This window comes from Notamacropus eugenii, chromosome 3 (assembly GCF_028372415.1).
Source record: "Notamacropus eugenii isolate mMacEug1 chromosome 3, mMacEug1.pri_v2, whole genome shotgun sequence".
In the NCBI taxonomy this organism is placed as follows: domain Eukaryota; kingdom Metazoa; phylum Chordata; class Mammalia; order Diprotodontia; family Macropodidae; genus Notamacropus; species Notamacropus eugenii.
In genome coordinates, this window is record NC_092874.1 from 39265373 (window position 1) to 39287972 (window position 22600).

A 22600-nucleotide genomic window follows, 5' to 3' on the forward strand; every position below is an offset into this window, starting at 1 on the left:
GTTTCTATAAATAAATTCTTCATGCTTCAGAAATAACACGATGTCAGGAGAAAACAAGACAAGTCCCCCATGGCAGACCCCTCCCTGCCCCCACCATATTTATGGGAAAAAGGCTGCACAGCACAAGCAGGAGTGGATGGTAAGGCTTTGAGCCTTTGGACCAAACACCCTAATCAACATCATCACAAAATCAAAGAACTGGAACAAAAGTTTTCTGGTAAGCAAACACACAAGAGAAAAGACAAGGAATACATAAGTGATGGACAATAAATGAAAGCAGTTCTTTATACATATTAATTTGGAGAAGAAACACCTGTGATTTCATTAGTGCAAGGAATTCCCAAAAGAAAATCTATCAGTGAGTTTTTGAGTCACTGAGAGGTTAAGTGACTTGCTTGAGTCACAGAGTTAGGATCTGAATCCAGGTCTTCTTGAACTTTCTCTCCCTAAATCATTATCTATCTCCTGCCCATTTAGAAAGCAGGACCTATTCCTTAGGGCATTTCCCTGGGTTCTCCTTCCTTCTATCTCTACACTCTCTCTTAAAGAGTTTATATGCTACCCTGAATTCAAGAATTATCTCCATATAGATGATGCCCCAATCTATATCTACACCTTAATCTCTCACCTAAACTCCAGTCATACATTGTTGCTGTTTTTTATTTTTAGTTTTTATATCACTTAACTTTCCCCCAGTGTTCCTCTCCCTAACCCCTCCCAAATAGCCATTCCTTAAAACAAAGGTTATTTTTTTTAACAGAAAAAAGAGGGTCTACTCAGCGCAGCAGCAGCCCTTCTTTCTCCACAGCGGTCAGCTACGACCCCCGGTTCCCCAGAAACCATGTCGAAGGGACCCGCAGTTGGCATTGATCTTGGCACCACTTACTCCTGTGTGGGAGTCTTCCAACATGGGAAAGTGGAGATCATTGCTAATGACCAAGGAAACAGGACCACCCCCAGCTATGTCGCCTTCACCGACACAGAACGTTTAATCGGTGATGCTGCAAAGAATCAAGTTGCAATGAACCCCACCAACACAGTTTTTGATGCCAAACGTCTGATTGGTCGCAGATTTGATGATGCAGTTGTACAGTCAGACATGAAGCACTGGCCTTTCACAGTGGTGAATGATGCAGGCAGGCCTAAGGTCCAAGTGGAGTACAAAGGGGAGACCAAAAGTTTCTATCCAGAGGAAGTGTCTTCTATGGTCTTGACCAAGATGAAAGAAATTGCTGAAGCTTATCTTGGGAAGACCGTCACAAATGCTGTCGTCACAGTACCAGCCTATTTCAACGATTCCCAACGTCAGGCCACTAAAGATGCTGGCACCATTGCTGGTCTCAATGTGCTCCGAATCATCAATGAGCCAACTGCTGCTGCTATTGCTTATGGCTTGGACAAAAAGGTTGGTGCTGAGAGAAATGTGTTGATCTTTGACCTTGGAGGTGGTACTTTTGATGTCTCCATTCTTACCATTGAAGATGGCATCTTTGAGGTCAAGTCCACAGCTGGGGACACCCACTTGGGTGGGGAGGACTTTGACAACCGAATGGTCAACCATTTCATTGCCGAGTTCAAGCGAAAGCACAAGAAGGACATCAGTGAGAACAAGAGGGCTGTTCGCCGTCTTCGCACCGCTTGTGAACGTGCAAAACGCACCCTCTCTTCTAGTACCCAGGCCAGTATTGAGATTGACTCCCTCTATGAAGGTATCGACTTCTATACATCAATCACTCGAGCCCGTTTCGAAGAGCTGAATGCTGATCTCTTCCGTGGTACGCTGGACCCTGTGGAAAAGGCCTTAAGAGATGCCAAGCTAGATAAATCACAGATTCATGACATCGTCCTGGTGGGTGGTTCCACTCGAATTCCGAAAATCCAGAAGCTTTTGCAAGACTTCTTCAATGGCAAGGAGCTCAACAAGAGTATCAATCCTGATGAGGCTGTTGCTTATGGTGCAGCTGTTCAGGCTGCCATTTTGTCTGGAGATAAATCTGAGAACGTGCAGGACTTGTTGCTGTTGGATGTCGCTCCTCTTTCTCTTGGAATTGAAACTGCTGGTGGAGTTATGACGGTTCTGATCAAACGTAATACCACCATCCCCACCAAGCAGACACAGACATTTACCACCTATTCGGACAACCAACCTGGTGTGCTTATTCAGGTTTATGAAGGTGAGAGGGCAATGACAAAGGATAACAACCTGCTTGGCAAATTTGAGCTCACAGGAATCCCCCCAGCACCCAGAGGTGTTCCTCAGATTGAAGTGACATTTGACATTGATGCAAATGGCATTCTCAATGTTTCTGCTGTGGATAAGAGCACAGGCAAGGAGAACAAGATCACCATCACCAATGATAAAGGACGTCTGAGCAAGGAAGACATTGAGCGTATGGTCCAGGAGGCTGAGAAATACAAGGCTGAGGATGAGAAGCAGAGAGACAAGGTGTCTTCCAAGAATTCTCTTGAATCCTATGCTTTCAACATGAAGGCTACAGTGGAGGATGAAAAACTGCAAGGCAAAATTGGTGATGAAGACAAACAGAAGATCCTTGACAAATGTAATGAAATAATCAACTGGCTGGATAAGAACCAGACTGCTGAGAAGGAAGAATTTGAGCATCAGCAGAAAGAGTTGGAGAAGGTCTGCAACCCCATCATTACCAAGCTGTACCAGAGTGCAGGGGGCATGCCAGGAGGCATGCCTGGTGGATTCCCCGGGGGTGGAGCAGCCCCATCTGGAGGTGCTTCTTCTGGACCCACCATCGAAGAGGTGGACTAAACAACAGAAGAAAGAGCATTCCACACAGCTTTTCCAAAAATTGAAGGACTCAAAATTTGTAACCAAGGCAGTGGCAGTTTAAAAGTAACATTTAAGCTACTGTATAAATCTGGGCATTCTGAATACTTGAATGTGTGCAGAGGGGAGAGAAGTGAACAACATTGCACTTTATCAGTACTGTAAACAAGTGGAAATGCAATTCTTGTCCTGGAGAATAAAAATTATTTAAAATTGGCACCATTAAAAAAAAAAAAAAAAGAAAAGAAAAAAGAAAGAGGGAAAAAAATGAGCAAAACTGGTCAACACACTGAGAAAAATCCAACATCATACGTGATGTTCCACATCCATAGATCTCGGCCTGTGCAAAATAGTGAAACAGAGGTGTTTTCCCAAATCTGTTCTTTGAGACCAATCTTGTGCTTCCATTCAGTTTCAATTTTTTGTGGCCATAGTCACTGTTGCCATGGTGTCCAATGACTTCCCGGCTCTGCTCACTTCACTTTACATTGGTTCATAGGAAGTTTTTCATCATTCCCAGTTCATTGCCTACAACCTGTCTCTTTCTGAGTGTGCCACTGGCATGGGAAATTCAACATGCTCCAAAGAGAAATCGCCAAGCCCTCTCTCCCTCCCCACCTGCCTGACTGATGCAGAGCACTGCTATGCAGCCAGGCACTGGGCTAAGCACTGTACAAAGATTATCTCATTTCCACCTCACAATAACCCTGTGAAGTGTCCCCATTTTACAGGTGAGGTGACTGAAGCAAAGAGAGATAAAGTAACCTGCTCAGCATCACACAGCAAGGATATTATCTAAGGCAGCATTTGAACTCAGGTCTTCCTGACCAACTCTTGCCTTATGAACCAGTCCCCCCAGTTCAAAATCTCAAAGTCATCAGTGACTTCTCCCTCTGCCTCACCGTACCCAAACACTCTGCTTTCTGCTCACAGAGCCACAACCCTAATCTGGATCATCACCATCTCTGCACCTCTTCATGGCAGCCTCACTGGTCCTTCTGATCCCACTGCCTCCCCCCTTCACATGAGCCTCCACAAAGCTGCAAACAGAACCTTTCAAGGGCGGGGGGAGATCTATTTATTTTATTGTACTGCTCAAAACCATTCTATGGTTCCCCATTACCGACAAACTTCTTAATCTGGGTCCTCTATGCCAACATACAATCAGTCAGGGTTATGACACCCAGGGAAGGTCCAATACTGCCTAATTCTGACTTATTAGGCAGAAAAATGGAAGAAATCTAACACAACTGCTTTCACAGTACCTGTGGAGAGGATGACAGAGTGATCCCAAGGCCAGCCGATGACTCAGAACGGAGAGGCTTGCCTGTCTGAGCAGCCTCCTGATCATTTGATGGCCCATGCCCTTTAGGAAGGGCAGGGGGGATGTGAGCTGGTTCCAGTGACCCAAACATGCTCTTCCATTCTTCATTTACATTTGAATCCTGTTTTACATGTTTCCTGGCTGTGGAAATACATCCAAGGACTGTTACAGGGTATAAATATAGAATCTGAAAAGCATACATGCTCTGCAATCAGTCAGGTGGCAAGTCACTTTGCTTGGTGAAAGGCTGGTAAACAGCTTCTACATTCTAATCACACAAGTTATTTAACAATAATACTGTTTTACGGCTTCTTTGGAATTTCAAAATTACTTAGAAATTGACCCATTATCTCTCAGCTGATCCCAAAGGAGGCCAAGACAGATGGAACAGTTGTGAACAGTGGCCATGGTGAATTCCCAGAGTTCACAATGCCAAACCAGGAGCAGAGCTGAAATCAGCCCTTGGGAGGGGGAGAACAGGATGCTCATCTAGTCCAGCATTTCACAGTTTAAGAAGTGCTGAAGAAGTCACGAGTGGAAAAAGTTTAAGAAACCCTGGTCTATTCTGCACACCGCACTCCCTTCTTCCCTCCCTCTCTCTTCTTATCCCTCCAAAAGCCAGCTGGGCCTCAAGAAACCACGTTATCAGAGTAGACAGCAGTTGCCTTTCCAGAAAAACATATTCTTTTTAAATGCAAAATTCTAAATAATTGGATCAAGGTCCTAGCACTCCTTATCAAAAAAGCAAACTAGCATGAGGGCGGAAATCGATCCTTACAGGGATCTTCTGACATTAAGAGGGAAATCAAGGTCTTTTTAAATAGTGACCAATACTGCATAGTGGGAAAAGCACTAAATAGGAAATTGGGAGACCAAGGTCTGCATCTTGCTTCAGGGAAATCAGGAGTCAGGTGGTTAACATCTACGTAATATCTATAAAATGGAGGCAGCGATTCTTATAGCCATTGCCTCTAAAGAGTGTTGTGAGGAAAGTGTTTTACAGACTTTCCAGTGCTCTAGCAATGGGAGCTCCTGCATCTATGCATACCCCCAGGATCTATGTACCATCATGGTGGGCACTCCCTGCCCAATTACAGACACTGGGGTAACACTCAGAAGGGGGCAACAGAGGCAGGGTTATAACCCAGGTCTTCTTGACTCTAAGCATGATGCTCCTTTCACTCCACTATGGATCTCTCATGGGAAGAGAAAAAAAGCAGGATTGCATTTGGGCCTAAAAGTCCTGGGCTCCAATCAAAGGACTGCTATGTCATCCCAGACAAGGCGCCACTGCTCTGGGTAGCAACGGCCTCTTATTTAAGATGGGAGGGCTAAACCAGACCAGGTGTCAAACACAAACAGAAAGGGATCCCTAAGGCCATGTACGGATGTAGAACACAAGAAACTAGCATGATCTGTGCAGGTGGTTCTGAATCTCTTGTTATTATACACCTTCAAAATCTGATCCCTGGATTAAAGTAGAAGGCATCCTTTAATGCAACATCTGCTGAAAGAGTCAAGAACAAAGATAACACCAGGTCCTCAGTGTCTGACCTAATCACATACTAAGTGATATCCCAAGGACTCAGCGATATTCAAGGAACAGAGGCTTCCTTCACTCCTCTTTGTCTTCTGTCTCCAGAGCCAGACAACAGAACTACAGGAAAAATGTCCAAGGAGCAGACACAGGAGGAAGGAGGAGTCCAAGCTCTATTTATTTGCTGGCTAAATGCAGAGCCATCAAACAATGCCACTGAACCTCTCAGTCTGGTCCCTAACTGCTAAAGGATGGATAGCTCTGGTGGGGAAGAATCAATAATGTGGGTAAAAGTCAAAGTCTTTGTAAACTGGAAAGTGCTCTGCAAATGGAAGGTGTACATCTGAAGCAAAAGAACATCTTGCACTAATGCATTTAAAACCTTCTGTCTTACTGCACGTCACTCACTAAATTCCAAAGAAATTGGCCTCCCAAATGTTCTCCATTCCCATATTCCATCTTCCATCTGCATAAAGGCCTGGACAGAGCTCTCCCCTCATCTCAGCCTCTTAAACTTCTTAGCTCAAGGGTTCACTGCAGTACACCCTCCTATGCTTAACCTTCTCTAATCTGTCGAGGGGATAGGGACCTGCTCTCTCTTCACTCCCATCATCCTGGTTTATTTTTTTCTTTTTAAATTTATCAACAGACCAAAAGATAGATGGATAGATCATAGATAACTACACACCTAGATAGATTTTTCGGTAGAAAGATTCAAAGAGAGACAGACAGATACATACATACATATATTTTAGTCAGAGACATACATAGATTACAGATGCCCTTGTAGAATGAAAACTCCTTTAGAAAAGGTACCATCTCATCTTTCTCTGTCTCCTCAGTACCTACAAGCACATCAATTTGTACACAGCAGGATATTAATATATATGTGCTGAGTTGAACACAAATGAAGCTGAAACTTTTGCCTCCTTTTACGTTATTTATTTACCTTTAGCATTCGTCAAGGTACTTACAGATAAAGAAACTGCTCTCTGACAATACAAACCCATCTTTTTAAAAAAATACATTATTTCCTCAGTAATGTTACGTAGTGACAAACTACAGAACACCATAATTTCTGAAATGTCAAAACTGTAGGAAACCCAAAGGCAAGGAAGAAATACATTCTGAGTGTTCAGGAAAACTTAAAAGACAACAGAGGAATGCATCCCACACCAGTGGCTAAGTCGTTTGGAAAATATTTATGTGAGAATTTGAACAAGAATCCCAAAGGATGAGAAGGTATGGATGGGCTGAGATCAGTACCAACAGAGGGAATACCCACCCTGATAAAATCACAGATGCATACAAGCACTAGCCTCAAGCACAATTAAGTGAATTACCTTTCAGATGCAAAATTCCACAGTCCACACTATGAAATAAACAACCAAATAATCAATTTATCTCACTTTCTGTGAGTATTAAATTTTTGGAGAATTCATATGTGACTTTTTTATATCAGTATTGATCTGTTGAAACTAGTTCTGTTAAACTGTCAACGATAAAATGTACTGGGGAAAAAACAGAGAAGGTACTAACCTCGTTTGTCCTCTGGCTCCTGTTTGGTTTTAACAAGATCAACTTGCCTCCCAGTTATGCCGAGAGCAGCCAAATCAATGACTCCTTTCTGACTGCTATCATGCAGGTGACTCTGGTCCACTATATTGGCCTTAGCTTTATTGGATTTCATCATGAAGTCTTTCAGTGCTAAAAGTTTGTCTTCTTCCTCCTCAGTCATTCCCTATAATGATAAATGAACATTGATTTTAAGACATTTTTGTAAGAACCAACATAATACTGAAGGGAATCCCCCCAAACCAAGAGACAAATCTCACCAAGCTGAGAACATCAGTAAGACACTAAAAAATGTACAAGTCAGCTCAGTTTTTCTAAAGAAAGTAACAACTGAGACTTTTTTCTGAATTGTTCTAAGTAAATAGAAAAAGTAAGCCAAAGACAGAAGCAAATTAGTTCCTGATTTTGCTTTATTTTCCTGAGAAAACCAGTGGTCAAACAAATTACAGCCAGTCTATAAACAATGGCCATCTGTTTGCTAAGTGAGTAATAAAATCATGCAAAGTCAGATTCAACTCAGTGGACTTTAAGCGCTTGGTATATGGAAGACACAGTGGTAGGGCCTAGAAGATAAATAATTAAACAGAGGAAATAATCACTAGTTAGAGTCAGAGAGAAAGCTCCCCATCCCCCACATACATGGTAGAAGAAAGGCAGACCCTGTTTAACAGACCTCTGATTTCAATGTGCAATAATAAGTAACAAAGCTAAACTAAATCAATCAATGCTTCTAGGCTCCAGGGATGAGCATGTGACCACACCTTTTCCTCCTTATAGCTCTGATTTCATTCATTCTTAAAACCACTAACCTGTAGCTTCTAATCTACCAAAATGGGGCCCCATTCCTTTACTTACAGGAGCTAAAACATCTTGATCTCCATAGATAACTGCTTAATTCTCATGAAATTTGTAATTTTATAATGCTTACAATCTTATAATTTATATATAAATAGAATAATTTTTATAATATAATCTTTATAATTCTCTTGAAAAATAAAATTCACGAAGTTAATGCCTCTAAAATGATAGCACATGTGATTGATAGTGAAGGATTAAATAGTTTTGAAATTACTAATGTGAATTAAATGGCCACAGAGCTCAAATAATAAATTCTGAAGAACCATAGAATGAATCACTGCCTGGTGTTAACCTGGGACACTTGCTTTATATAAACAACAATATGCTTCTGGCTTCTTTTCCTACTAAAACAGAACTGATCCCATGTTTAAAGTGGACATTTTTATAGTGGTAATAAATCTTTTCTTTCTGCACAGTGCACATTCAGATGGTAAAAGGGAATTGTGTTACTGGCCATCTCTCAGCACCACCCACTTGTTTTATTTCTTTTTATTGCACCTTCCTCCAAGGAACTCTCAGAAAACGAAACACAAATCCACCAAACTCCTTCAGATGTGTGGGGAAAACTTGTGTTATCTTATCTATAAAGATAAAGGAAAAAATAAGGGCCCAGAGGCTCAAATAACCTTTGTAAGGAAAAATGAAGAGCAAAGCCCAGGTCTCCAGTCTGATTCTAAATCCCACTCTCCAGGCTTTAGGATATTCTTCCTCTTCTGCTTTGTGAGAGGTAAATAATAATAATATTTTAAAAAGAATTACGAAAGAGTAACACCTAACAATAATACACTTACAGAGAAAACGACTACCAATTCTAATGGATAAGTCAGTGCCTGAGATGCCAGCCTCACTCTACACAAGCCCAGCAAAAATCCAATTGTTAGAGTCAGCTGTTCCTAAAATGCTCATGTTCTTGGCATAAGCCTGCAATATTCAATCCACTACCTAACCCCTCAGTTAAATGAGGATATTCCAAGTGATCTACTACTTACGAAGGGCAGAAAAGCAGCTTGGGCCTAATAACAAATGCTCAAATAAAATCACAAACCAATTTGCCCTTATCTACAACTAAAACCTCATCTCTTCATCAGAACAAATCAGCAAAAAATCTCAGTTGGCCAATTTCTTCAGAAAAACCTGAACCAACTTTACCTTTTTCTCTCTTCTGTTAAGACACGTTCTCAGATTGATATTCTGAGCATGTGTCTGGATGAATCAAATCAAAATCCAACAGGCAATGAAAGAGTGCATGGGGCTGAGTCCACAAAGTCAAAGGGCTATAAAGAACTAAGGTGGGGGGAATGTTAAACTAAAAATGCCCAAGCCATGCTTGGTAAAGGACTTTCAAACTTTTCTAAAGAATTAACAATTCATTAAAAAAAGCTAGAGATGTTAAATCTAAAAAGACTTGCCCTTTAAAAAGAGCAAATGAGGGTGAGAGCCAAAGTATTTCTTCACATGTGACACAGCACGAGCAGAAAGGTACTACTGGATGCCAAGATTGCTGAGTTCTGTCCAAAAGAACATCTCAGATGATGAGCCCTTACTAAACATCTGGAGAATTGACAGCCGCCAACTTTTAGAAAGGTTGGTCCGGTCGTTTGGAATGAATTATTCTAGGTCCCAAGGCCAGCCCCCAAGAGCTCACTTAACTTAAGATGCTACTGACATATTATACAGGGAGAAAGGGAGAGGTAATGGACAGTTCCCAGAGACCAGAGGACAAGCACAGAAAGCAAAAGAGCTTGGTCTGGGGTTTCAGTGAAGGGCTGACAACACACCTTTGCCCCTTTCCTCCCATCTGCAGGTTTAACTGTCTCTTCCCGGGTTCTCTTCTTGCCCCCTCAATGAATTACTTCTGAAGCCAATGGCAACTACTGGTTGGTCTAGACCAGCCTGCCTGCCTCTTCCCCTTTTCTTTGCAATGTGATATGAAGAAATGAATAAGTAGTAGATTAAAAGAAAATAAATTATTTTGTATCCTTCTAAATGGAAATTTCAGTAATAATACCTAAGAAATGCTAATTAAGGTTGGAGCAATTTTTGGTAAGGGTCGCATAATATGAAGTCTATTTACTCTATGATCAGTGCTCAGGACTCAGTGTGTACCAAAGAAAATGAAATAAATGAAGAAACGCACAATGGAAAAGCAAAAAAATACACATAAAGATAACTGACTTTGTTCCTAGCTCAATCTGATTCTACTCTAACCTAATCAACAGACCTAGCAAGATACTTCCCTCTTCTCTAGGGTAAAGGTGGGGAAACGACTACCATTGCTCCTGTCAATCGGATGGGACCGACAGTTTTTCTTTGATAACAACGGAAGGTTGACACAAGGGAAGGCTCAATGAAAGTGTGGGTAAATCACCATAAATGACTAAGGTGTAAAAATAATCCATCAAAGAAGCTTTTAAACAATGCAGATAATATGGGTAAACCTGTATTCATAAATGTTATTTTTCAGAAGGTGGTAATACCTGTGAGAGCAATTTTTTCAAAAGTTGTGCTATAGCTGGATCCTCGGGCGGGGGGCAGTCAGGGAGAGAGCCGTTCCGTTTCTTCTGACGCATCTGCAGATGTCTGAAAAGGCTAGCAATATCTTTGGACCTTAAGGCATAATCAAAGATGGAACGGCTCACTGGCTCTTGAAGAACACTGAGGAGAACAATTTCTTTGTCAATCTGCATTGGAAAAAGGGAAAAATAATCAACCTAGAATATGACAGAGTAAAAAGCAATCCTTGCTTTAAGAAAACAAATTCTTTAAGGTAAAGCAGAAAAGTTATTCCCTTCCTAAAGAAAGTCTAAGACATTCCCATTGTTCAATGTTTAATGTTCAGAAGAGAAATGAATGCCAGTTTTCAATAGCTGAGTAAGAGTTCCTGCTAATGCTTCTTCATTAGCAGTTAATTATTCTTCCCAAGAAAATGGCCTTGCTAATGAACACACATAAAGGATGAAGGCTCAATGGCAGCTAATAAATGTCTTTACCTAGACACTTTCATAAGCCACTGATCTGTCTTTATGCAGACTATATCAAAATAGCCCATGACCTCCAAGATTTAAAAACACCTAGAATTTCCACACTGTATTATGAACTATAACAGTGCCACCCACGTGTTCTTGCAGTGATGATGGCCAACAACTGCAAGCAGGTCTTCCTTGATGATTACATCTGCCAGAAGGTAAGCTGCTACGTCCCAGGCTACCCTCAAAGTCAATGCCTTCCAAAATGGGTTCAGCCAAATTACTTAATCTATTAAGTTAAACTAAGCATATTTGTGACTGAACATTCCTCACTGCAGTTACACTGACTTCTTAAACTCCTCTTTATACTCTCAAATGTTGCTAAGAACAAACCAAAAACAGATGAAAATAAAAGCAAAAAAAGGAGCTTTTCTTGGAAGAGAAAGTGAGTTGTAGGTGTTGACTTCTATCAATTCACATGTATGCCCTACTCATCCCACACTAAACTTTCACTGAAAATCATTACAAATGTCCTGGCAGCCAGTATTTAATTTCCTAAGACTCTCCCCATGACCATGATGACACTGGGTAATCTGATGTGCTGCAAGCATTCAGTGTACAAATAGAAAAGACCCAAGCAAAGGAGGGCAATTACGAGAGCAATCATTTCATGGCTATCTAAGTTCAGATAACATTAGGTCCAGTTTCCAAGATAGCTCAAACCCACTTCAAGAATGTGGGAGGTACCCAAGAACATAACTTCAGTTCTTAGAACGGTGCAGTTCCAAGCTATCAAAGCATAAGACTTTGGGGATACCCTGAGTTCAGATTTTTCTCAATGCACTGACTGATATTGCTCGGTTTTTCCTCTTCTTCCTTTTTCTTTAAAAACACACCATTATATGGGATAACTCTCTGACAGGAGAAAAAAGGAAGAATAAGGGAGAAATTTAGGCAACGTAAGAACAAAAGATACCAATAAAAAAGGTTTTTCTTTAAAAAAAAAAAAGGCCCCTTTCCTCCTTCTTTACTGTGTCCATATTCTTCCACGTAAAAATATTATGGCAGAAAGTGTTCATGGGGTAGAGAAGCAACGATTCTAAAGAACATGACTTTTCCTAGGAATGGACAAATCTACTGGGACAAACTGATGGTTGAGGAACAGCCAAAGACTCTCAGTTTCCAAAAGATACCCGTTCCAGAGGTGGTTTTATTCCAACAAAAAGAAAGCTAGATTGGCAGAAAAAAAGCTAGGGAGGAAATCCACAGGGGTACATGAATTTCCAAATGGAGGACATGGTTTTAAATGGCAAGAATAGGGCATTTCAAGTTCACTTTAGCAGTACCCCATGACTGCCTGAAGCAGCCTGTAACATTCCATTCTGCTTAGAAAAATGTTTGGAGAATTGGCTATTTATCTGGATGATGGGTCTAAAACTTCGCAGGCTGGGTAAATGGTTTCCGCATATATGAAACAAAGACCTAAAATTTATTAAGTGATAAAATTCTAGGTGCCTCTTTTGACCAAGAAACAACGTAATCACAGCTACTATTCCAACACACTAAACTTTTTTGGTGATTTTATTTTTAATGCAATTTTATTTTCTGAATTATCTTTCTCCTCCCCCACAATCCTCCCACCAACTGAAAAGGCAAGGAAAACAAAACCCACAAATATGTACAATCATGCAAAATAGATTTCCAGTTTAACCACACCCAAAATAAAGAAGAAAAAAGGGAAGAAAATATGCTTTAATCTGCAGTTTGAGTCTATCACCTCTCTTATTGTCTGTCCTTTGCTCTTAAAGACCAATGACATTAGAAGGTGATGTCTTGACTATCCAATTCCCTCTCTACATGGAAGTAGACAGTACATTCCATTTGGTGGGCGAGTTCATCTCAGTCACATTCACAGCTGCAACTGCTGTGTGTTTCTCTCCATCTTATACTGTCCCTTCTCTTTTTTCTCCGTCCCCTTTTTCAGAGTATGTTTTGCTTCTGACTAATAATACCTCTCCTTGATCCACCTTCCCTCTTTACTCTACACCACTCTTTTCCTTTAAACCTTTTCCCTTCTACTTCCCTGCTGGGTAACATTAAGTTCTGAACTCAACTCTGTGTGTGCATATACACATATACATATTCTTTCCTCCTTTAACCAGTTCAGATGAGAGTGAGATTCAAGAAATATCCTACTATCCCTGCCCCCTCCATTGTATAATCTGTTCCTTGCACATTGTTTAATTTTCCTTATTACTCCTCTCTTTTCCCCAATCTTTCAGGGCATTTCTCTTCACTACCCTTCTATCCCTTCTTTTGAAATCATCCAAACATAAGAGAATCACACTCAGGCCCTCTAATTGGATTCCCTCCATGACCCTTGTTGAGATAAAGTTCTGTGTGGTTACATGCATCATCTCCCCATATAAAAATGTAATAGTTCAACTCTGTGCACTCCCTCATGCTATCTCACCCATATTAACCTTTTCATATTTCTCGAGTCCTTTGTGCATCAAATTTTCTACTTATCACTGGTTTTTTTCCTTAGCAAATTCTTAAAAGTCCTTTTTCATTAAAGATCCATTTTTTTCTCTGAAAATCGTATACTAGTTCTGCTGAGTACAGTATTCTTGGTTGTAAGCCTAGATATTTTGCCTTTTGGAATATCATATTCCAAGCTCTCCATTCCTTTGAAGTGGCTGCTAACTAAATGTTGTGTTATCATGACTGTGACTTCATGGTATGTGAACTCTTTCTTTTTGACTGCTTGCAGTATTTTTTACTTGACTTGGGAGTTGTGTAATTTGGCTATAATATTTCTAGGAATTTTTACTTTGGGGTTTCTTTAAGAAGGTGATCAGTGGATTCTTTCAATTTCTACTTTGTCTTCTAGATCTAAGAGAGCTGGGCAGTTTTATCACTTCTTGAAATATGAAATCTAGGCTATTCTTTTGTCCATGGCTTTCAGGTAGTCCAATGATTCGTAAATTATCTCTCCTCTGTTTTCCAAGTCAAACTTCTCCTATAAGATAGTCCACATTTTCTTCTATTTTTTTCAGTGTTTTGACATTGTTTTAGTATTTCTTAGGATCTTATGGAGTCATTAGTTCACTTCGCCAATTCTAATTTTCAAAGACTTATTTTTTTAGTAAGATTTTATACTTCTTTCACTAAACTGTATAACTCTCTTCTCATCTTTTTTTAATAACTTTTATTTGATTTTTAATTTTTTTTAAAATTCTTCCTTTAACCTTTGTACGAATTATGTTGAACTTGTGTCCAATCTACACTTTTTTTTGAGACTTTGCTTGTAGGTGTTTTCAAGTGATTCTCTTGTGTGACTTGTTTCCTGAGTTTCCCTGTCACTACAATAACTCTTTATCATCAGTCTTTGGACTTTATGTTAGTCCCAATCTCTGCACAACCTAGGGGGCTTGTCTGGCCCAAGCTTTTATCCTTTTATGTCCTTTTGCTGCTTCCTAGCTCAGCCTGAAGGCCTACAAGTTTCCAGTGCTCCAAATCAGAGTGATCTGGAAAGAAGTCTATGTGCTGCCTTCCTCATCTGAGCTCTGCAAGTTTCTGACCTAGGTTTGTTGGCTTGGGCATGGTTGAGTTTTAGATGATTACTGTGGGACTTAGCCACTGTTGGCCCAATGGGAAGCTCGGCAGGGTGAGTGACTGAACTGCAGGCTCCCCTGGGCTAGGATGCTCTGGTTATTCTACTGCAAGCTTTGACATGTGCTAACGGGGTAGAATCAAGTCCCTGATGCTCTGCACCTGGACTCAGAGATACATAGCTACATTTCTGGAATTTGTTCTCTGATCAGAGCACAGCTAGGTTAAGCCTACAACTTCCTGACAAATGTTCTTCCCCACTATGAATCTGGGACCTGGAATTGGGCAATGGGCCAGACCTGCAAGACCTGGTCCTGCACTCAGTCTTCATTCAAGGATCTTCTGGGTTCTCCTTCTGGCAAAGGCTTTCTGCCCTGGTATTCTATCTCATCCCTCTTTCTGTCCCTAGGCATATAGCTCTACACCACAGCTACTGCCCCAGGGCCCTCAAGACCTCTCTGGCTATCTTGTTAAGTTGCCTCAAGTTGGAAAAAAGACTCACTGGGACTTTTTTCTTGGATTTTCCAATCAGAATTCAGTTTGGTGCATTTTCTAGATCAGGTTTGCACAACACAGGATCTACGTGCCACTTACAACCCCCTGGGTGCTATGTGATGCAGGCCCGTTTTAAATCCTCTACGTTTTTTACAGGCACTCAAAATCCTTTGGTGGGCATAAGCAGCATACAGGCCATATGTTGTGCAGGCCTGTCCTAGATCATTGTGAAGAAGATGTAATGGGTGAGCTAGACAAAAATGCTACTTCTCATTCCATCTTAACTATGCCCCTACACACTAAACTTTTGAAAAAAAAAACTTTTCCCAACTAATCATAAATGCTGGTTTCAACCAAAATCAATTACATTTCTTGCAATGAACACTCAGAAGACTAACATGTGGTTCATCAATATATGTCTTCCTGCTAGGCTGTATATCATCTAACAACAGATGTTTTACTGTATTACATAATAAAAATGAAGACTGAAAAACACTGCTCCACTAAATGTAATACAATGTATAAAATCATATAAGATGTAGTTTAATTTTGATTACCATCAGTCATCAGGTCTATAAAAGCAATATTGTTTTGAAAGGAATTATAAAAAACTAATACCTAAGGAAAAAAATTTCTTTTTAAAAATCTCTATCCAACAAACAATCCCTAAACATAAGGAGAGTTCCAAGGCATAAATATTATACCTGTATTATTGGCTGAGTGATAAATGGATGGAGATAAGGCATTAGCTTACAGTAGACATCAGCAATGTTCAAATGATGAGCTACCACTGTTATAAATCCCACTGCCCCATAGCGTATCCAAAGATTGGGGTGGCATAGGAAGGGTGCTAAAAGAAAGAACAGAGAAGAAAAGCACTCTCAGGAGTAGTATCAACACATATCTGCCCAGAATACGAATTTATCACTATCTTTTACAACGTCAGCTTCAAAACCATGGCACATAACGGACTGATTCATTAAGACTCTTCTACAAAGTAAATTATCCTTAGGCATACACTCCATCAAGATGAAGCTATCTATGTTATATTCCTTTTCTGTAGAAATATGTTCAAATAACATAAAAGAGGAAATATAACCCCCAACTAATACAGATAAGTTAAATAAGACTTTACAGTTAATTGCCCAAACTTTTAACAATCCAAAAATGTTTTTGCTGGTGAACTATTTGTTTATAATGTTGAAATTTAAAAACTATTTTACATGTAAGATATATTGATATACACATAAAATACTCCAAAGACAAGTGTTCAGTAGTTCAGGGTCACTTACGTCATTCAACAAGTAGAAGAGTAAGCATTCTCTCGTTGTTTAAGTCTCATTGTTTAAAATCAAAGGAGCAATTTCACCATCTGTTTATTTCACTCATTTCTTTTTAGTGGGCTTTGGCACATCAAGTTTATAGTACACTAAACCTCAGATTAATGGATGTTATTAAATCAAAATCAAAAAGTAGGCATATGCTTCAGGAATTTAAAATCTATTCTCACAATAAATTCATTCAAGAAATCTTAAGTCCCTACTATGTACAAGGCATCATGCCAGGTAATTACAACACGGTTGAAGTAAGGTACTTTATTCTACTTTATCTCTTTCTCCCAATGAGTTTACAATCTAATGGGGGAATAAATACAAATTAACACCAAAAAAGTAAAATACCAGAATCAACTAAGAAAAATGCACAGAATTAATTAAGAAAAAATGTAATTTCCCTCCAACTTGACTAAAGAAATAGTTATATAAAAGCTAAAATAGAGTAGACCTTACTAATTGGGTCTACTTGGGGAGGGGAAGTCATAAGATTCTAATTTATGGGTCTAATTGAAGGATCTCAGTAGTCATCTCTTTCAATTCCTGAGGCAACCAAGGCCTAGAAAGATTAAGTGATCTGTCCATTATCTTTATGGTAGTTAATAAATAGTAGTGAAGTGATTTGAACCTAACTTCCCTAATTCCAAATCCAATGTTCTTTCTATCAAACTGTTAGTTTCACATATGAAGGTTCATCTTCTCTCAATATTAAAGAGATGTTTAATGTTGCTGACATACAGAGTGTCTTTGGGACACTACTTCAAACTTTTTTCTAAAAATGCAACTTTATACTCTAAATCACTATTAATGCAAATTAAAAAATTAAAAATGGAAAATAAGACAGTTCTGAGATACTATGTCATACCTATTATATTGGATAATAGGAAAGAAAAGGTAAATGACAAATGCTGGAGGGGTTGTGGGAAAAATAAGAAATCAGTGCACTGGTGGTGGAGTTGTGAACTAATTCAGCCATTCTGTAGAGACCCTGTGTCCAGTGCTTTGGAACTATGCCCAAAGGGCTATAAAACCAGGCATACCCTTTGACCTAGCAGTACCACTACTAGGTCTGTTATCCCCACAGAGATAAAAGAAACAAAAAGGATAAGGACCTATGTGTACAAAAATATTTACAGCAGCTCTTTTCTGGGGGCAAAGAGTTAGAAACTGAGAGCACATCAATCAATTGAGGAATAGCTGACCAAGTCATGGTATGTGATTATGATGGAATACTATTGTACTGTACGGAATGATGAGCAGGACACTCTTAGAGAAACCTGGAAAGACTTGCATGGGCTGATGCAAAGTGTGAAGATGATCAGCTGTGAAGGACTTAGCTACTCCCAGCAATACAACAATCCAAGACAATTCGGAAGGACTTAGAATGAAAAATGATATACAACCCCAAAGAAAGAACTGATGGTGTCTGAATAGAGAACATACTTTGTTTAACTTACTTTATTTATTTGAGTTTTTTTGTCTTTTTTTTCCACAACGTAACTATTATGGATATGTTTTGCATGAATACACACGTGTAATCTACATTGAAATGCTTGCCTTCTTAATGGGGGGGGGGGGTGAGGAGGGAGAAAAGGGAGAGAATTTGGAGCTCAAAGTTTTAAAAATGAATGTTTTAAAATTTTAAAATTTGTTAAAAATTGTTTTTACATGCAACTGGGAAAAAATAAAAATGTTAAATTAAAAAAATAAAAATGCAATTTTATTCTTATAGGTATATATAGAAAATACTTATCACTTGCAAATCAGGGCTAAGGATACTTTTGAAAAGACAAATCCATAAATACCTTATTGTAATAATAGAGACATGGAACATTTTTAGGCAACAGCAACAAACAGGAGACAGGGTGGGGTTGAGGTGCTATGGAGGCTGCTAAAATCCGTAATGAATTGGCAAACACCATAAACACAGAATTATAAGATTTGAAAACATGAAATCCAAATCCTAAGACACAGACAGTTTTTTATAATAGCTCCAATGAGGCTTAATCTCAGTTGTATGTGTGCAAATTAGGTAATCCTAAAATTCTACAAAAGTTTGTTCTCCTAATTAGCTTAAATATGACATATCTGAGACCATCCGTTTGCTTATGAAATTCTGAAACAACTGACATCCACAGTTCCTTCTCTCCTCTCTTCAATGACTGCCATGGATGAACACTCATCCTCAAGGCCACATGTGGCCCTCTAGGTCCTCAAGGATGGCCCTCTGACTGAATCCAAACTTCACACAACAAATCCCCTTAATAAAAGGCTTTGTTCTGTAAAACCTGGACTCAGTCAAAAGGCTACACCTGAGGACCTAGAAGGCCACATGTGGCCTTGAGGAAAAAAAATTCAAACATCATGCATTAACATATCACCCTGGTTTGGTCTATTAATCTTCCTTGAAGAAATAGAGAAGAGCAATTCAGTGTTTTACTGAAAAGATAATTTTTTCAATTTGCTTTTTTTCACTCAGTATAAGACCAGTTGGCACTCCACTATTACACCGCCATGTGAAAACAGTGATCATAAGACTAAAAATGTTCCAGATGCTTTTAAGTATAACATTATTTATAAAATTTACTGATTTGGTATTAATTCTATCAATGTTTTAAATGTATTTTAAAAGCTGGAAATAAATGGATCAGTAAGTTTATGGGCCATAAAATCAACTCATTTAATTGTTTGAAAAAAATAAGTCTTAGAACTTCAATTTTATGAACTTCCATGCTCGATAAATTAAAAAAGTAGCCCAAAAGTCAACTGTTACAACATACAAACAATACTTAGTAAGCCAGATCTGCTTACAATTCAGAGTATATGAGATGTCATATGTGAAACTAACCCAAATGACTTTAAGAGTTGAGAACAAGGAAATCATTCCTCTGCTAAGGTGGGAGAAACAGAACCATCCCATCTAACAATTTAAAACTGTAGCTGATTTCTACAGATCTCTAGCAACTATTCTTCAAGTCTGCATGAAGGAACACGAAGTCTGCAGTCATACTCACCAATATCACAAGCAAATTCATAGATATGAGGTTTTTGCAACAGTCCTAACTGGCACATACAAGTAAGGGCATTGAGCGCCTTAAAAATGACAAATTCTTCAGCATCACTGAGGCCTTGCTGTAGCAGAGGCTTTAGGATAGAAGAACTCTGCCAACCGACGTAGGCAGCAACACCTGGAAAACACAACCAATGTTTCATGAGAACGCAGATGTCAGGACAGCAATCATGTCACACATCATTTTAAAAAAAAAACAATGAAATTTAAAATGCTCAATGACACCAGAGGAAAGAAGCTACTTTAATAAATGATTCCATGTTTTCCTCCTACAACAAGGAAATCAATCCAAAACTTGGAACAGTATGAGCTGGAGGCAATAGAATTCAAACATCAAATATGCATTAACAATTGCCCAAATTACAAACTGTTCTTGAACATTTGCTGTAGAAATATGAATTCTGTCAATAGGAAATGAGAATTTAGTGTGGCTGATTAAGTCAATAGCTGGAGAAACTCTAGGGTCATTCCTAAGGAAAATAGAGCCTATGAATTTGGATGAGGACTACTCAGAGGGAAACTGCAACAAGCATAGCAGGATAAGAAAGGAAAAGTATTCTGTGGGCAGGAAATGAGTCTTAGAGGTGAGAAAAAGTCTCAGTGAAACAGAGGGATCATTGTGGATTTTTGGAGAGAAGAGTCCCAGTTATCTCGCTAATGGGCAGGCAGCACAGAAGTGGACTCTGCAGTGCCAACTTTCCAACCAGAAAAGGTTTGTTTCTTAATTCGGGCACACGATGAATCTCAATCAACCAGCGTTGATTAAGGGCCTACTACTGGTGCACAGTCCTTGCTAAGTGCTAAGGATACAGAGAACACAATGATGCCCACTCTTACAGAGCCCTCATTTTAACAGCAGAGACAATAAGGGTATATATAAGCTTGTACAGATGATAAACAGGATAGGGATAAAGCTGGAGACTGGGCCTGAGACATTTCTGGTTTAGTGAGCTCCCCTTAAAGAGGTGCTCCAGGGTCACAGTCCCAGAGATGACCTAGCCTCAGGTCTCTCTGGCTCTAAGGCTTGCTCTCTATCAACCACGTCATGCTGCCACCCTAAAAAGAAGAAATTCAAATAAAAAAGTAATTCAATACAAGGTTTGGGAGGACAGCATGAACTGAGGAGATCAGGAAAAGTGGTGCTTAAGCTTCATGTGAAAGGAAGGTGAGAAGGGCCCACACTCCAGGTACAGGGAATGGCCAATGGAGAGCCAAGCATGAGGAAGAGAGGACAGGAGAGTGGGAAAGTGGAATTAGAGTGTCACCAAACAGGATGGAGCCAGGGTAGAAAGGGAGAAGGTTCTATATCATCTTAGAAGCCATGCCTAAGGGATAAAGGTCAGACTACTATAATCTCATGACATCATCTAGACTTAAAAGTTACCTATGACACTGATGGTCATTCTATAAAGGCTGGGCCTCAGTTTCCTTTTCTACAACATAGGGATGACTAGAATATCCACCTCACACAGTTGCTGAAGATAAAAAAATGTCTATAACTCACTTTGAAAGATTTCAAACTGCAATGAAAATGTCAGCAACTATTATTTCTTTCTTATGTCCTTCCCTGTAAGTCTCACAGAAATGTTAAGATCATTTATGCTCCTGGACTATCAGGAGCCAGAATTTGAAGCTTCACAGTTTCCCATGACCTGACAATATTGGCAATCCAGCCCAGCTTTTGATGGGCATAAAAAATATTTTTAAACTTTTCACTTTTAAAAGCACAAGCCACTAATATTATGTGGAAAATGTAATATAAGATAATAATGCTACTAGCTAACATCTATGCAGTACTCACTCTGCAACAGGCACTGTGCTAAGCGCTTTACAATCATTCTCTCACTGGATTTTCATAACAGCTCAGGGAGGGAGGGGCTATTACTATACCCATTTTACAAATGAAGAAACAGAGGCAAAGTGACATGCCCAGGATCACACAATTAGCAAATGTCAGGCCAGATCTGAACTTAGATCTTCCTGACTACAGGTTTGGCACCATGTGCACTATGGTGCCCCTGAACTGTCTACCCTACCCACTGGCCCCTTCCTCCCCGCCCTGCCCCAGCACCCAATATTTGTGTATTTATTCCACCTAAAATCCAGGACGCTGGCACTTTCTTTTACAGCTGCACTACAGATGCTATGCACCACACTAAAATGGAGAGTAAATCAAAGTCCATAGCAGTGCACAGAAGTCTAAAATCATAAAGCAATGCCAACAAATCCTACAATGGGAATACACAAACATCCACCTTCTGTAAAGAAGGACTTCATAGCCCCTAAGTCAAACTGCAAAAACCTTTGATCAAACAAAATCCTGCACTTTGCCATTGGTGCCCATGCAGTCAGCAGCATGGATGGAGCAGGATATCAAGCAACCTGTGGTGGGAGAGAAGAACCTGCCTCGGGCACCCACTGACAACCTCTCAGACCCTGTGCACTTGCTAGGAAGTTGGCATGGCAGGGCCCATCGCCTTACAGGGAATGTCTCCCAACAATAAAATCACAGCTCCATCTCCTAACCCCTCAAAGGAAAAGTTCTAAAAGGGTGATGTCATCATGAGCTTATTTATCAATCTCAAAATTCAGACAACATGGTCAATCAGATTCAAACAGAAATAAAAAGTGAGTAGAAAGTCAACAGAAGTCAAGAAATGTCGGCTCCTTCATTTTCACTCTGAGAACGACTCGTCCTGTAAAATTGGGCAAATTCCTGAAGTCCACTTTTATACAAAAGACAAATAACTATGGCCTAGCAGAACTCCATTTAACAAGTGTTTAGTAAGGCCCAACTATGTGTGGGGCCTTAGGTGCTGAGGACACCAACATGAAAGTGAGAGTTCCTGTCCTCAGGAGTTCACCTTCTATCAGGGGATACACATGTGTAGAGATCAGCAAACAAAAGGCTGTCTGAGAAAGATGAGAGCCATAAGAGCATTGAAACTGGGGAGCAGAAACATTCAAAGAGAAGAGATCATACACCTCACAGCTATGGGCAGGAGGTACATTCTTAAACAAACAAGAGT

At 39.7% G+C, this 22600-nt stretch overlaps 2 protein-coding genes across 3 annotated transcripts in view; one reads left to right on the forward strand and one right to left on the reverse strand.

Moving 5' to 3' along the window:
• Positions 1-22600, reverse strand: part of PIK3R4 (phosphoinositide-3-kinase regulatory subunit 4) — a 66170-nt gene that overhangs the window by 22460 nt on the left and 21110 nt on the right. For both annotated transcript variants that reach the window (XM_072651299.1, XM_072651301.1), the window contains 5 exons: positions 19516-19689; positions 15875-16020; positions 10572-10775; positions 7201-7402; positions 4066-4265 (listed from right to left, as the gene is read on the reverse strand). In XM_072651299.1, the coding sequence (XP_072507400.1) occupies positions 4066-4265; positions 7201-7402; positions 10572-10775; positions 15875-16020; positions 19516-19689 (926 nt within the window). The remainder of the gene's footprint in view (positions 1-4065; positions 4266-7200; positions 7403-10571; positions 10776-15874; positions 16021-19515; positions 19690-22600) is intronic.
• LOC140532621 (heat shock cognate 71 kDa protein-like) lies at positions 662-3017 on the forward strand. Its single transcript, XM_072651306.1, has one exon. It carries the CDS (start codon positions 842-844, stop codon positions 2780-2782), a length of 1941 nt encoding a protein of 646 aa, XP_072507407.1. The 5' UTR covers positions 662-841; the 3' UTR covers positions 2783-3017.

Bases quoted from the DNA above. Each gene is read 5' to 3' on its own strand.
- LOC140532621 (XM_072651306.1), top strand. From the start codon at position 842: ATGTCGAAGGGACCCGCAGTTGGCATTGATCTTGGCACCACTTACTCC.